Source organism: Ipomoea nil, unplaced genomic scaffold (genome assembly GCF_001879475.1).
Source record: "Ipomoea nil cultivar Tokyo-kokei standard unplaced genomic scaffold, Asagao_1.1 scaffold1043, whole genome shotgun sequence".
NCBI classification, from domain to species: domain Eukaryota; kingdom Viridiplantae; phylum Streptophyta; class Magnoliopsida; order Solanales; family Convolvulaceae; genus Ipomoea; species Ipomoea nil.
In genome coordinates this window covers 13,387,198-13,399,660 of record NW_017617471.1, presented here as the reverse complement: position 1 = coordinate 13,399,660, position 12,463 = coordinate 13,387,198, and the positions used below count along the sequence as shown (strand labels likewise).

Below are 12,463 nucleotides of genomic sequence, written 5' to 3'. Positions count from 1 at the left end.
CCAAACTACCCAAATGTATGTTTCACTTTAGTTTAGTACGAGGTGATTAAACACTTGGCATCAAAGATCTCACTCATCATTCTCTTACCTTTCTTAATTTGGTTGCCTTGTTTTTATTAGTTACCTACTTGCTTGTAGTTTAATATCAATTGTTACATTATGATTAGCTTATTGTGAATAGATTAATTGCTAGTGCTTGATACATTCACTTTCCTATAATTTGTTACCTCAAATACTCTAAGTATTTATTTGTTGTTGATATAAAATAGTCACTTTAAGATAATTTTTTTTAAAAATAATGTGTGCCTATAATTCAAAGAGAATGTCCACAGAATCCTGTAAGTTTAAAGTGGGGGAAAGTCAATTGTTATATCGTGCACCAGGGCGCACAATGCATTGTGCGTCCTGTCCAAAATAACGTCGTTTTTATGTTAAGAGTTTATGTGTATTCTGTTAAGAGTTTATGTGTATTATGTTAGATTATGTGTATTATATTATGAGTTTATGTGTATTTTACTATACAATTTTAGGAGATTTTTTTTTTAGAAGTTAACGGCAAAAACGGGCAACAAAATTTCTATAAAAAAAAAAAAAAAAAAAAAAAACAGATACAACGACGTCATTTTGGCCAGGACGCACAATACATTGTGCAACCTGGTGCACGATATAATTTGCCCACCCCTAAGGGAAACAAAGTCATTTTCACTTCATATTATATTGTCATCTGTTTGTAAATGCGCTATGATAACACGTTATCTAAAATCTGATATACATTGATGATACAACTACCGACCTAAACTTCACCATTGAACAAGCTAAAAAAACACTGTTCCATTCATAGATAAATTACAGGAAACGGTGAAGAAAATCTTTGATCTGATCTATGAATGGAGATTGTGTTGGAATTATATGACCAAAATCATGTTCAATAACCACAGAGCAACCATCATCAAACATTGAAGCAAGTCGTTCACTAGCTTGGTTCTCTATCTGCCTGTCGTTGCCCTTGTCATTGCCGAATATGTGCAGTGAAGGGCAGTTTAGTGAACCCGGCTGACACTCGTCCATATTAACAGCGAATCCGGAGCACAAAATTGCAAATCTGAAATCTAGCTCCCCTTTTAACTTTTCTTTGTGTGCACAAAGCAAAGCTGCCATTGCAGCTCCTTGTGAGAACCCCAAGATCCCATCAAATGGCCCAGCTTCAGAAAACGTGGTTTTCAAATATGAAAGTGATATATCAAACCCCTTGGTCTGTTGCTGGTACTGCAGAGAATCAAATGTACAGTCTGCTATTTTCCAATCAGAGTTGCTCTCTGCAGTGTACCCGCACCCAACCAACCATGCAAACTTTCTATTGCAACCGCTCGTAGGAGGGGTATCCTTTGATAAAGAAGATGTGTGATTGCAGTTCTGCTCGGGTGGACGAAGTTGGTAGATGAAAGGTAAAACGTGGGGTGCATCAATGAAGACAAGTTCAGCAATGTTTTTGAGTTTCTTCGCTAATGACGCTGTTCTTCCTTTAAATCCAGAGGCATTCTGGCGGAAGCCATGTAAGCACAAAATCCTCAGTCTCCTGGACGTATGTGTCCCTGCAAGGCATGTTATGATGCAAAATATCAGTGAACTTTCTGAAGCATTAATGATGTGACAGAATAACCAGGATATAGGGTCAAAATAATAAGTTGATAATATAAACCATATATGCACCATCAAAACAAAGTTATATGGCATTGACAGATTAAAAAGTGAACCTTGTGTTCAACGAAACATTACTTGTCTAGTTGTCTTAGGAGAAAAAGAGTCAAATTTGGTTAAGAATCACAGACCTTACCATTTTGCCGTGCAACAATAGGCAAGTGTTGAGTTTTATTCAAAGTGGAAACAGCTTCAGGCTCATCCCCTTCAGATATTTCTACCGATTCCTCAGCTTTCATAGCCAAAACTGAGTCAACATTTCTACCATTTTTCTGGCATAGTTCACAAGCATAAAAAGAATTTGTATCCTGCATGGCACAAATAATTTTTTTTTCAAGCAAGAACACATTAGGGGAATCCCTGGAATAACTGAAAGGAAAAGCAATTGCTATATATGTGGGTATGTGGCTATGCCATTATGATGAAAGTCAAGCCAAAGAGTCATAAAATTTAATCCCTAGGACCACACAGCTCCACAATTTGGAGTTCACATAATCTGATGAAAAAACTACTAACGAACACCATAAATCTATAATGATATTAAATAAATACTACATGTTTTCAATGTTTGGTAAAATAGTTTTTAATAGCCATACCTGACAGTTCTTGCAGATTAGTACAAGCATCCTACAGTACATGCACCGTGTACGAGAAGAATAATCATCAAAAGACGAGTTACAAAGAAGGCAAGTACCCAAAATTTTTGAATCCAAGCTCCCAACTGAAACCCTGCAATCACCAATGGCTTTTAAGAACCAACAACTAAGATTCAACAACTGTCACTTATTCCTCTTTAGTAATTACCAGTCTACAATTCCATCAGTTATGACATAGAACAGTAGTATTATATATTAAGCAGTAAGAATATATGCACTACTAACTTCCAGGAAAATTCATGGACAAAAAAGCCTACACAATGATAATAACATAAATATGAATGCAGGGAAAATTGTGCCAAGTGCAAGGAAAGTGTAAGTGTGGCATTGGCAAGATGATCACAGAATTTGCAATATGAAAGGTCAAGGATCTGCCCATGTAGAGCTATACCTATGGTCAAAAACAAAATTCTTTCCTCTGAAAAACCCACCATCAGGAAATTGTTCCAGATAACGCTGAATCCCACCATACAACTGCAAAGAGGCCAACAATTTGAATCAGCATACTGACAATCATGTTAAAGCCTACTGATAAGTCCTTGTGAATTTTAAAAACTATTTAGAACTCTACAAAGGTGATTCTTTTACTGGAGTTACCTGAAAAACATTTTCAAAACCAGCACCTTTCGATTTGATATAAGCTGAGGCCATCTCACATCTAATTCCACCAGTACAGTACCTGTAAAGCACCAAGAACTGATAAATACCAAGATGACAGGCTACATGTCAACCATAAGTTTCAACTAATAAATTGCTTGGTTACAAATATCAAAATTTCCCTGTTATTTTTGGAATGTAAGGTTACATTTGCTCTCTTACCCTCAACAGTCACTTTGTAATAAAGTGGCATACAAGATTATTTGCAAAGGTAATGCAATAAGAACAACTAAGTAGTATTTTAACAAAAGGTGCAAGAAAGACGCAAAATATCTCAAAGACGATGTTTCTAAGGATAACTGGATAACTTGAAAGCCAAACCTCAAACTTTGTAATTGAAGACTCCAAATAGCCAAAAGAGCAACTATTTTGCAAATAAGGTTAGGAAGGTCAAACAGAGAGAATGAGATAATGATTAATGGCTGCATCTTCCTAAAGCCAATCCCCACCAGGCCACCATAAAAGGCACAAGTAATCTGATACATGCTTGGGACCAGGATTTTAGGAAGTCTTATTTTATTATATTACATAGTTTAGATATTAATAAATTATTAAATAGTTGTTTAGAAACTAATAAATAGTTATTTAGAAATTACTAAATAGTTACTTAACTTATTATTCTTAGTCTTCGAATTAATTTAGGTAGTTTAATTATTTAGAAATAAACTTGAAGATTTCAGCAGATTACTTAGCTTATTTAGCCATTCTATGAGTTGTATTTTACCCTATAAAAAGGGAGTATTATTGAGAATAATGCAAGCAGAAATTGAATCCCAAAAAGGGTCTAAGGGAGTTTTGGGTCTCAAGCAAACCCAGTGTTTTCTTCTCTTTATTTTCCAATTGTTATTCTCTATTCAATTTTCCTTATGTTTTCTTGCCCGTGACGTGAGAACACAACATAATCCTCTAACTTCAAAATAACAATGATAGAAATAAAAAATTGTAATTATCAAAAAACTAATAACGGGTAAACTTTTTAAAACGAAACGGCACTTCAAATAATGCTTACATAAGGATATTTTTTCCCTGCAATTTCTCAGCATTGTTATCTATCCAGGACGGAAGGTCACTGTACTGCCTAATTTCTGGATCCAAAGTCTCCACATTTGGAGTAGAGAACTTCCCAATTCTTGTCTCATATAAATTCCTTGCATCTAACAGGACTGTTCTGTTTTCCCTTTCATCCTGTATGTTGCCTAGTGTGGATATGGATAATTAAATGGTGGTTAGAGAAATCATTTAACGTACTTCTATGAACTATGTTAAGATACAACACCAAAAAAAAGATGAAAACATGAAAAAAAAAAAAAAAAAAAAACTTAGAAGCACATAGATTAAGAATTCTAAGGTCTAAGGCTACACACCCGCATCACTAAGCACAGAATGGAATTCAACTGCAGAAAGATGTCTTCCAGCATCTGAAACTTCTGCAGACTTTGGCAGCGGAAAAGAACTCAAAGTGACCAATTCCTGTACAACAATTAAGGGCTAGCATCACAATCAAATAACATTTTAAGGGAAGTGGTAACTGCAATAAAAATGTTGAATAACCTTAACAATGCGGATGGATAGAGAAGTGAATCCACATTCTTTAGCAACCCTATCATCCAAAGGTTCGTGAGAAGATGCAAGCTTGAAATCTGTCCCTTCAAACAAACTATTCAGCTTCACTGCAGAAATATGCTCCTCTAAAGCACACAACTTCCCCCCAACCTGTATGAAACAAACAAACAATCAAAGATCTCCAAGTCAGTCACACTGCGGATGCCACCAACTTCTCAACTTTTTTCATAGCTCAGATTGCATACTCAGCTTAAGGATACAAATACGTAAATGCCTAAATAAGATGTCTGTATATCAATCGAGAAACCGAAAACTTACATCAACATATAAAGAAAACACCAATCCAATACATAGAAGGGAAAATGAAAGACAACAGATATTCAAAGTAAATAGAGTGACGCTGTGAGCTATATCCTCCTAGTGATATTTAACTATTATTTGCATATATTCCTATCTGAATAGGCATATATTTGGAAAAAAAAATTGGGGATTACGGTAACATTGACGCCGTAGGGAGAGAGGCGGACGCGGCCAACGAGGGAGAGAGAGGTGCAGTTGGATCTGTAGAAATTGAGGAGTTGTTGGAGGTCGGGGATGGTAGCGTATTTGTAGTACAATAGAACGCCGTAACCTTCTCCTCCATCTCGTTGTGGCTGCTCGATTCCTAGGGTCGCCATTGATGATGGTCAAGGTCACTGAGTCACTGCATGCGCTGAGTGAGAAGGAAGATGGCAGGGCAGCATTCCTATTTCCTGGCTTGGTTTAAACCCTTGCTATTAATACCCCTCAACTCTGAGTTAATTGGCACTTGCGCCAATTAGGGAAAGTAAGTGGTGATACTTTTTTTTTTTTCTAATCTAAATTTTTAAGAGTAAATACCCAAAATGGTCCTTCGACTATAGCTAAATTCACAAATTGGTCTTTGACTTTCAATTTCAACCAATTAAGTTCTTAACTTTGCAATTTTAACACGATTTGATCCTCCGTCTATTTGATCGTTTGTTGACTGTGATTTTTGAGGATATATATGTAATATCATGGTCCATCGTCGGTTTTTTAAGGTTCCGATTGCATTTTCAGACCGCACTCTAGTTGAGTTCGTATCAGAGCGAAGAAGACGACGTGTTTCTGAAACGGTGCAACGTCATTCTGGAGGCCTCCATGTGCTCCGACGAGAGCTGCAGGTTCTTCTGGAGATCGTCGATGACGGCGCAGCCGCCAGCGATGATGCAGAATCGTGAAATTACATATATATCCTCAAAGATCACAGTCAACAAACTGTCAAATAGACAGAGGACCAAATTGTGTTAAAATTGTAAAGTTAAGGACTTAATTGGTTTAAATTGAAAGTCGAGGACCAATTTGTGAATTTAGCTATAGTCGAGGGACCATTTTGGGTATTTACTCAGTTTTTAATAAAAAAAATAATAATAAATTTCAATCAAAGGTTATATCATTGATTTATGTACCTCTTCTTATATGCGCCAATTTGAGATCTTAGGACATTCTCAATAGTGAGGATTTTATTGTAATTTTTGATAAGTTTTTGTAAGTGTGATTAGGAAACATAAGATGGGAGGGAAGAGAAAAAATAAAAAATAAAAACAAAATAAAACTGATTTCAGAAAAGAAAAAAAAAATCTAAGTAGCTACAGAAAAGCGCCCGATGGGCGCAATGGTGAAAGGCAATCCTGTGACGCGCGAATGGTGCAAAATCCCACCTTTAGAGCAGAGGGTCCCACTTTGCTGCAAAATCTCTTGTTTTGTAGGAGGTATTCTTCCTAAAAAGCTATCTTCCCATTACTAAAATCCCATCACCATTAGATTTTACTGTTTGAAAAACTTGGGATGATCCTCCTATTGGGGTTGCCCTTAGTACTAATCAATGAAGCCCCGAAAACAAACATATTTCCAATACTTAGTGCGATACAGCAATAAGCTGACATGTGTATGTGTACAGGAACGGGTGCGGAAGCTACCGCTGGTGCTTTGCCGGAAGCCCTTCATCTACCTCAATATATGAAAATTCAGCACACATAAGCTTCTCCGAACATTGAAACACTTTTGGATTTCAGACCCTACTGAAAAAGGGTCTCCTATCGCTTCGGATGATTTTTGTGTGTGTGTGTGTGTGTGTGTGTGTGTGTGTGTGTGTGTGTGTGTGTGTGTTTTTTTTTTTTTTTGGTATACCAGTGAGAGATATGTTCCAATGGCCTCCGCCCACTGTAAAAGCCAATAGGTTTTGGGTTTTAAAAAAAAAAAATCCTTAGTCGGAGATCTGGCATTAAATGCTTCTAAATTCAATTCAAAGGATGTCTGAATCAAAATTCCAAAAAAATGGTGGTCATATGTCATATCTCAAGCTAGCGAGAAAGCCAGGTTTTAAATGTTAAGTTTTAAACTACCCTTACATTGTTATAACTCCAACTCCATTACTTTTGGTCCTTGACTATTGTTTTTTTTAAATTAGGTGTATGACTTTTTAACTAGTATACTTTTGATCTTTCAGTCTAATTTTTCGGTCACATATTATCGGAATTCCAACCGAAAAAATAATATGTTATAATTAGAAGGGCATTTTGGTCCTTTCAAATTTATATCATTTTTCTCTTTTATTTTTCTTCTTCTTCTCGTTTTCTTCCTCAGCTCTCCGATTAGTACACGTGAATTATTTCCTACTTTTTTCTTGGTTTCTTTAATACTCAAAATTTGCAGAACACAGTACTGAATTTGATATTTTATTTCATTTGTTTTGTTACAGAAACAAAGGAAAAAGGTAGGAATATGAATTTTAATATTGTTGTATTGTATTATGAATCAGAATTTTAATGTAGAATTGTAGTACGAATAAGAATGTGTAGGAAACAATATATTCTATGAATTGTATTACACTATTTTACAATATATTACGCAAACTTTAATTAATAGTATAGGACTATTTTGAGCGGAAAGTTAAATGAAAGATTTTGTTTTTATATATAGTATAGATAGATAGATAGATTAGATTTATTATTATAGGTATTGAAGTAATTGGATTTATTATTATAGGTATTATTTTAAGAATTTTAAAATTTAGCTTAAAAATTTGGGTTAATCGGTTTAACCGACCAATTAACTGAAAAAATTTCGGTTAGGTTAATTCGCTAATACAAAGTTTGGTTCGGTTAACTGAATGCACATGCCTAAAACTGAAGAGTTAATTACCGAAATGGTCCATTGACTATAGCAAAATTACCAATTTGGTCCTGAATAAACAAATGTCTAACGACTAAACAAACAGATGACTAAATTGGTTAAGATTTTTAAAATTGAAAGACTTAACGAGGCAAAAAAATCAAGGACCAAATTGATAATTTCGCTATAGCTAATTGACCATTTCAGTAATTAACTCATCTCTAATTCATAATCATAAACCTTAACTGCTCGTTTGGTTCGCGAAAAATATTTGAAGAGAAATGAAATTGAAATTCCATGGAAAAAATTATCGGAAATATTAATTGTATTATTTGGTTGGTAGAAAATAAATTATTAGGAATATTGATTCAATTGTTTGGATGAGTTTGAATTTGATTGTTAGAAATAATGATTATAAAGACAATTATACCCCTAAACAATAATAATAATTAATAACAACAACAATAATAATGGTAATTAAGAAAAGTTACTGATTACATAACTCTCTTACTTTTTTTTTTTTTGAAATATGGCGTACCAATATATTAATTCAAAAATTGAATGATAGAGTCAGGAGGGATTAAATCCCAGTACATAGAATGATCCTGATCATGGGCTAATCTAGCAAGAGTATGCGCATGTAAATTTAAAGTTCTTGGAATAAAACTAAGCGAACAATTAACGAAACTACTAATAGCTATCCTGCACTGCTCAACCAGAATTCCAGTATACGATAAGTTCGGTGTAGTTACTGCATGAACCGCATTCTTTAAGACAAGACAATCCGTAAGAATATCCACCTCGTTCTCGTTTCGGTCTTTAAGCCAGGACAAGGCTTCCTTGCATGCTAGTGCTTCTGCCATACGAGGAGTTAAACACCCCGGGAGTTTTCCGCTTGCCGCTGCTTTGAACAAACCATTCGGATCGAGCAAGACCGCCCCATAGGTTGCATTTCCCGTTCCCGGATCGTATCCGGCGTCGACGTAGCACGCCGTCCGCCCGGCTGCCACTGTCTGCACCCCGCCGGCCGGTGCCGCCGCTGGGCAAGAATGAAGTGCCGTGTAGCTCGCCTCCCCCGCAGCTGCACGGCGCCACACCACCTCCGGTCTCCGTACCGCATGGTCCCAGACCGCCTCGTTTCTGGCCCTCCATAAAAAATAGAGGACCCCCACAGCGCGTCTGACCTGTTCGCCTGTGAGCATATCCATAACAGTCATAAGCCAATTCGGGAAAGATGTTGAAAAAATATTCATAATAGGCAATCCCGAAATATTCCATACGGCTCTAGAATAATCACATAAAACTAATGAGTGCATAACATTCTCATGTGTAAGACCACACAACATGCATGTTGGGTTCACATCTACCCTCTTTATAATCAAATTTGTTGTGGTTGGGAGTATATCACACACCGCTCTCCATAAAAAAGTTTTCCACTTGGGGGGGACTTTCAACTTCCACAATGTAATCCATTTATCAAATTCTTCCAAGGTGTGATTAAATTCTCCAATTAGACGCCTATAAGCATCCTTTACAGTGTAGCAACCATTCGCATCATTATGCCAATACCATATGTCTTTATAGTCTGGGCTCACAGGTATTCTCAATATACGATCCACATCCTCTGGTTCAAATAAATCTGTTAAAATATGGGGGTCCCATGTTTTTGTTTGCTGATCTATTAAACCTGCAACAACTGCATCCCTTAATGGTTCAGGCATTACTGTTTGAACCAATGGACTAGGATTATCCTGCAACCACGGATGACCCCATATCAAAGTCTCCTGGCCATTTCCAATTCTCCTGCGGACGTGGGCAATAACAAAATCATGAGCAGCCATAATACTTCGCCAACAAAAGCTGGGATTATTTCCCACCGTTGCATCAACAAAAGAAGTTTTTGGGAAATATCTTGCTTTATATATTCGTGCTGCCAGAGATCCTGGTTTCGTTAAGAAACGCCATGCCTGTTTACCCAACATTGCCAGATTAAAATTCCTCAGGTCTTTAAACCCCAATCCACCAAACTTCTTAGGGATACACAATTTATTCCATGCTTTCCAGTGGATTCCTCTGTCTGGCCCTTTCCCCCACCAATACCTATTCATGGCCCTTTGTATCCACTCGCAAACTGATTCAGGGAGCAAAAAAACACTCATTGAAAATGTAGGCATAGACTGAGCCACACTTTTCAAAAGCACCTCTTTGCCAGCCTGTGATAACAATTTCTTGTTCCACGAGAAAACTCTCTGTCTGATTTTATCTTCTATATAAGAGAAAACTGCCCTTTTATTTCTCCCTATAAAAGAGGGTAACCCCAGATATTTTCCAAAGTTTCTTGCCTGTTCCACGCCCAGACATTCGGCCACCTCCTCTCTCATCTGTTCCGCAGTATTCTTACTATAGCATATATTAGATTTATGATAGTTTACCAACTGACCAGATAACTCCCCATACCTTTCCAAACACTGCTTAACCACCATAGCTTCCTGGACATTTGCTTTAAAGAACAACAAACTATCATCAGCAAAAAATAGGTGTGATATTGGGGGGGCTCCCCTAGCCACTCTACAACCGTGAATAGATCCTACTGCCTGTTCTTTCTGCAAAAGCATGGATAAACCTTCAGCACAAATAATAAATAAGAAATGTGAAAGTGGATCTCCCTGTCTGAGACCCCATGTTGGTTGCACCTGACCTCCACTCACACCATTGATCATCACACTGTATGATACAGTGGTAACACATGTCATTATCAGCTTAATCCATCTTTCATCAAAACCCATTACTTCCAGCATCCTTTTCAAGAATGGCCACTCCATCCTATCATAGGCTTTCGCCATATCCAGTTTAAGTGCTCCCCACCCAGCCACTCCACACTGTTTACGATTCAAAAAGTGGCCCACCTCTGCCGCCACAAGTATATTATCCGTTATAAGCCTTCCTGGAATGAAGGCACTCTGAGAGTCTGAAATCAGATCCCCCAGCATAGGTTTCAACCTGTTAGCAATCATTTTTGCCATAATCCTGTATAATACATTACTGAGGGCAATAGGCCTCAAATCCGCCACAGTTGTAGGATCATTCTTTTTCGGGACCAAAACAATATTAGTCGCATTCAAATCACCCGGGACTTCACCTGAATTCAAACAATTAACAGCAAAATCAGACACATCCTCCCCAACTATATCCCAAAAACGCTGATAAAATCCGGGATTCATCCCATCCGGTCCCGGTGCCTTGTCAGGATACATGGCAAATAAAGCAGTTTTGACCTCGGCCACATCATAGGGACACAACAATGCCTTATTCTGGTCAATTGTCACACGGGGCCCAAACTCATCAAACAAAGGATCCTCACACACAGGATTACTAGTAGCAAAAATTGTATTGAAATAGTTGATTACTACATTATTCATATCCTGTCCCTCCACCCATACCCCATTCTCATTCAACAGCTTAGAAACAGTATTCTTTTTCTTTCTAGCAGAAGCGTACCTGTGATAATATTTCGTATTCGCATCTGCGCCACGAAGCCAATGCTGCTTCGCTCTCTGCCTCCAAAAGACATCTTCCTGGGCTTCTAACTGGGAGATCTGGTTATTTAACAGCTGGAACTGAGCCAAAGATGCCGAATCCCTCCTACCTCGGATCCGCCCCTGCTCCCTGCGGAGTCGCCGGATATGCTCTCCAAACTTATGAAAATGGTCACCGCCCCAGCGCATCAGTCTATCCCCACATCGTTGTTGACAATTCAACAACCCCTTTGTCCTCCCCCCTTGCCAGGCAGTTTCCACCACTTCTCTACACCCCTCATCAAGCAGCCATGCCATCTCAAGCCTGAACCTCCTCGGAACCCTTCCTCCTCCCCTTTTTCGTGCATTCATATCAAGAAACAGAGCTGAATGATCCGAGTTACTAGTAATTATGTTCTCCACACCCGCCCCTCCATGCACATCACACCACTCCATCGTTGCCAGTACCTTATCTAGTCTCTCCTCCAACCATTGATCCGTTCCACTATACTTCTCCCATGTGAACTGGTATCCCCTCATAGGTAACTGGCGCAATCCACACTCATCCACAGCTTCACTGAAACCCCGGAGAAAGCTATCTGGATGTGGATTGGTTCCCCTTTTCTCATGCTGGAATAAGAGATCATTAAAATCTCCTATTACAACCCACAGAAGCGGAGACTTCCCCACCAAAGATTTAAGCAACTCCCATGATTCTCGCCTTTGACTACTCTTAGGGAAGCCATAGAAACACGTCATACGCCATGTCTCTCCTGATAACATTCGGACCTCAATATCCACATGGTTTTTCGAATAGCCCAGTAGTGTAGCTGTATTATTCCTCCTCCACAACAAAGCCAGTCCCCCACCATTCCTCACACTATCCACATAGAACAAACCTTCAAAACTTATTCTCACACGGAGTCTCTCCGCATGATCTCGCTTCACCATTGTTTCCATTAGAAATACAAAGTCAGGCTTCTTACCGGACACAAGGTCCACAATCTCTCGAACTGTACGTGGATTGCCCAAGCCACGACAGTTCCAACTTATCGTACTCATGATGATGGGCGGGACTGGACTCCAGCTCCCGCCGTTCGCAAGTTTTTTGACACATCGGTCATAGCCACATCCTCTCCTTCCCCCTCAACCCCCCGGCGGCGCTTGACAGTTGCCAAGAGAGGGTCAGGTAGAGCCGTT

The 12,463-nt window shown here is 38.3% G+C and overlaps 2 protein-coding genes across 3 annotated transcripts; both read right to left on the bottom strand.

Moving 5' to 3' along the window:
- Positions 1–685: 685 nt before the first annotated feature.
- LOC109181731 (rhodanese-like domain-containing protein 6) lies at positions 686–5,359 on the bottom strand. 2 transcript variants are annotated; one of them, XM_019331631.1, is made up of 9 exons: positions 5,069–5,359; positions 4,563–4,724; positions 4,376–4,481; positions 4,021–4,207; positions 2,952–3,033; positions 2,746–2,828; positions 2,295–2,427; positions 1,835–1,970; positions 686–1,592 (listed from the first exon to the last, which is right to left on the bottom strand). In XM_019331631.1, the coding sequence occupies exons 1-9, from the start codon at positions 5,249–5,251 to the stop codon at positions 847–849; spliced, it is 1,818 nt and encodes a 605-aa protein (XP_019187176.1). In that variant the 5' UTR covers positions 5,252–5,359; the 3' UTR covers positions 686–846. The 2 variants fall into 2 exon arrangements, with proteins under 2 accessions (XP_019187176.1, XP_019187175.1); XM_019331630.1 differs by having other exon boundaries at positions 1,835–2,006; positions 5,069–5,358.
- A 2,934-nt stretch (positions 5,360–8,293) lies between these two features.
- On the bottom strand, positions 8,294–12,214 carry LOC109181299. The gene has a single exon (XM_019331051.1). The coding sequence runs from the start codon at positions 12,212–12,214 to the stop codon at positions 8,294–8,296; it is 3,921 nt and encodes a 1,306-aa protein (XP_019186596.1).
- Positions 12,215–12,463: the final 249 nt, after the last annotated feature.

Excerpts from the sequence above, each read along its gene's own strand:
- LOC109181731 (XM_019331630.1), bottom strand. The coding sequence starts at position 5,251 with ATGGCGACCCTAGGAATCGAGCAGCCACAACGAGATGGAGGAGAAGGT. Across the intron at positions 4,208-4,375 it reads TTCTGTGCTTAGTGATGCGG|GCAACATACAGGATGAAAGG; the intron begins GTGTGTAGCCTT and ends TATCCACACTAG. Across the intron at positions 3,034-4,020 it reads CAGGGAAAAAATATCCTTAT|GTACTGTACTGGTGGAATTA; the intron begins GTAAGCATTATT and ends GGTGCTTTACAG.
- LOC109181299 (XM_019331051.1), bottom strand. The coding sequence starts at position 12,214 with ATGGTGAAGCGAGATCATGCGGAGAGACTCCGTGTGAGAATAAGTTTT.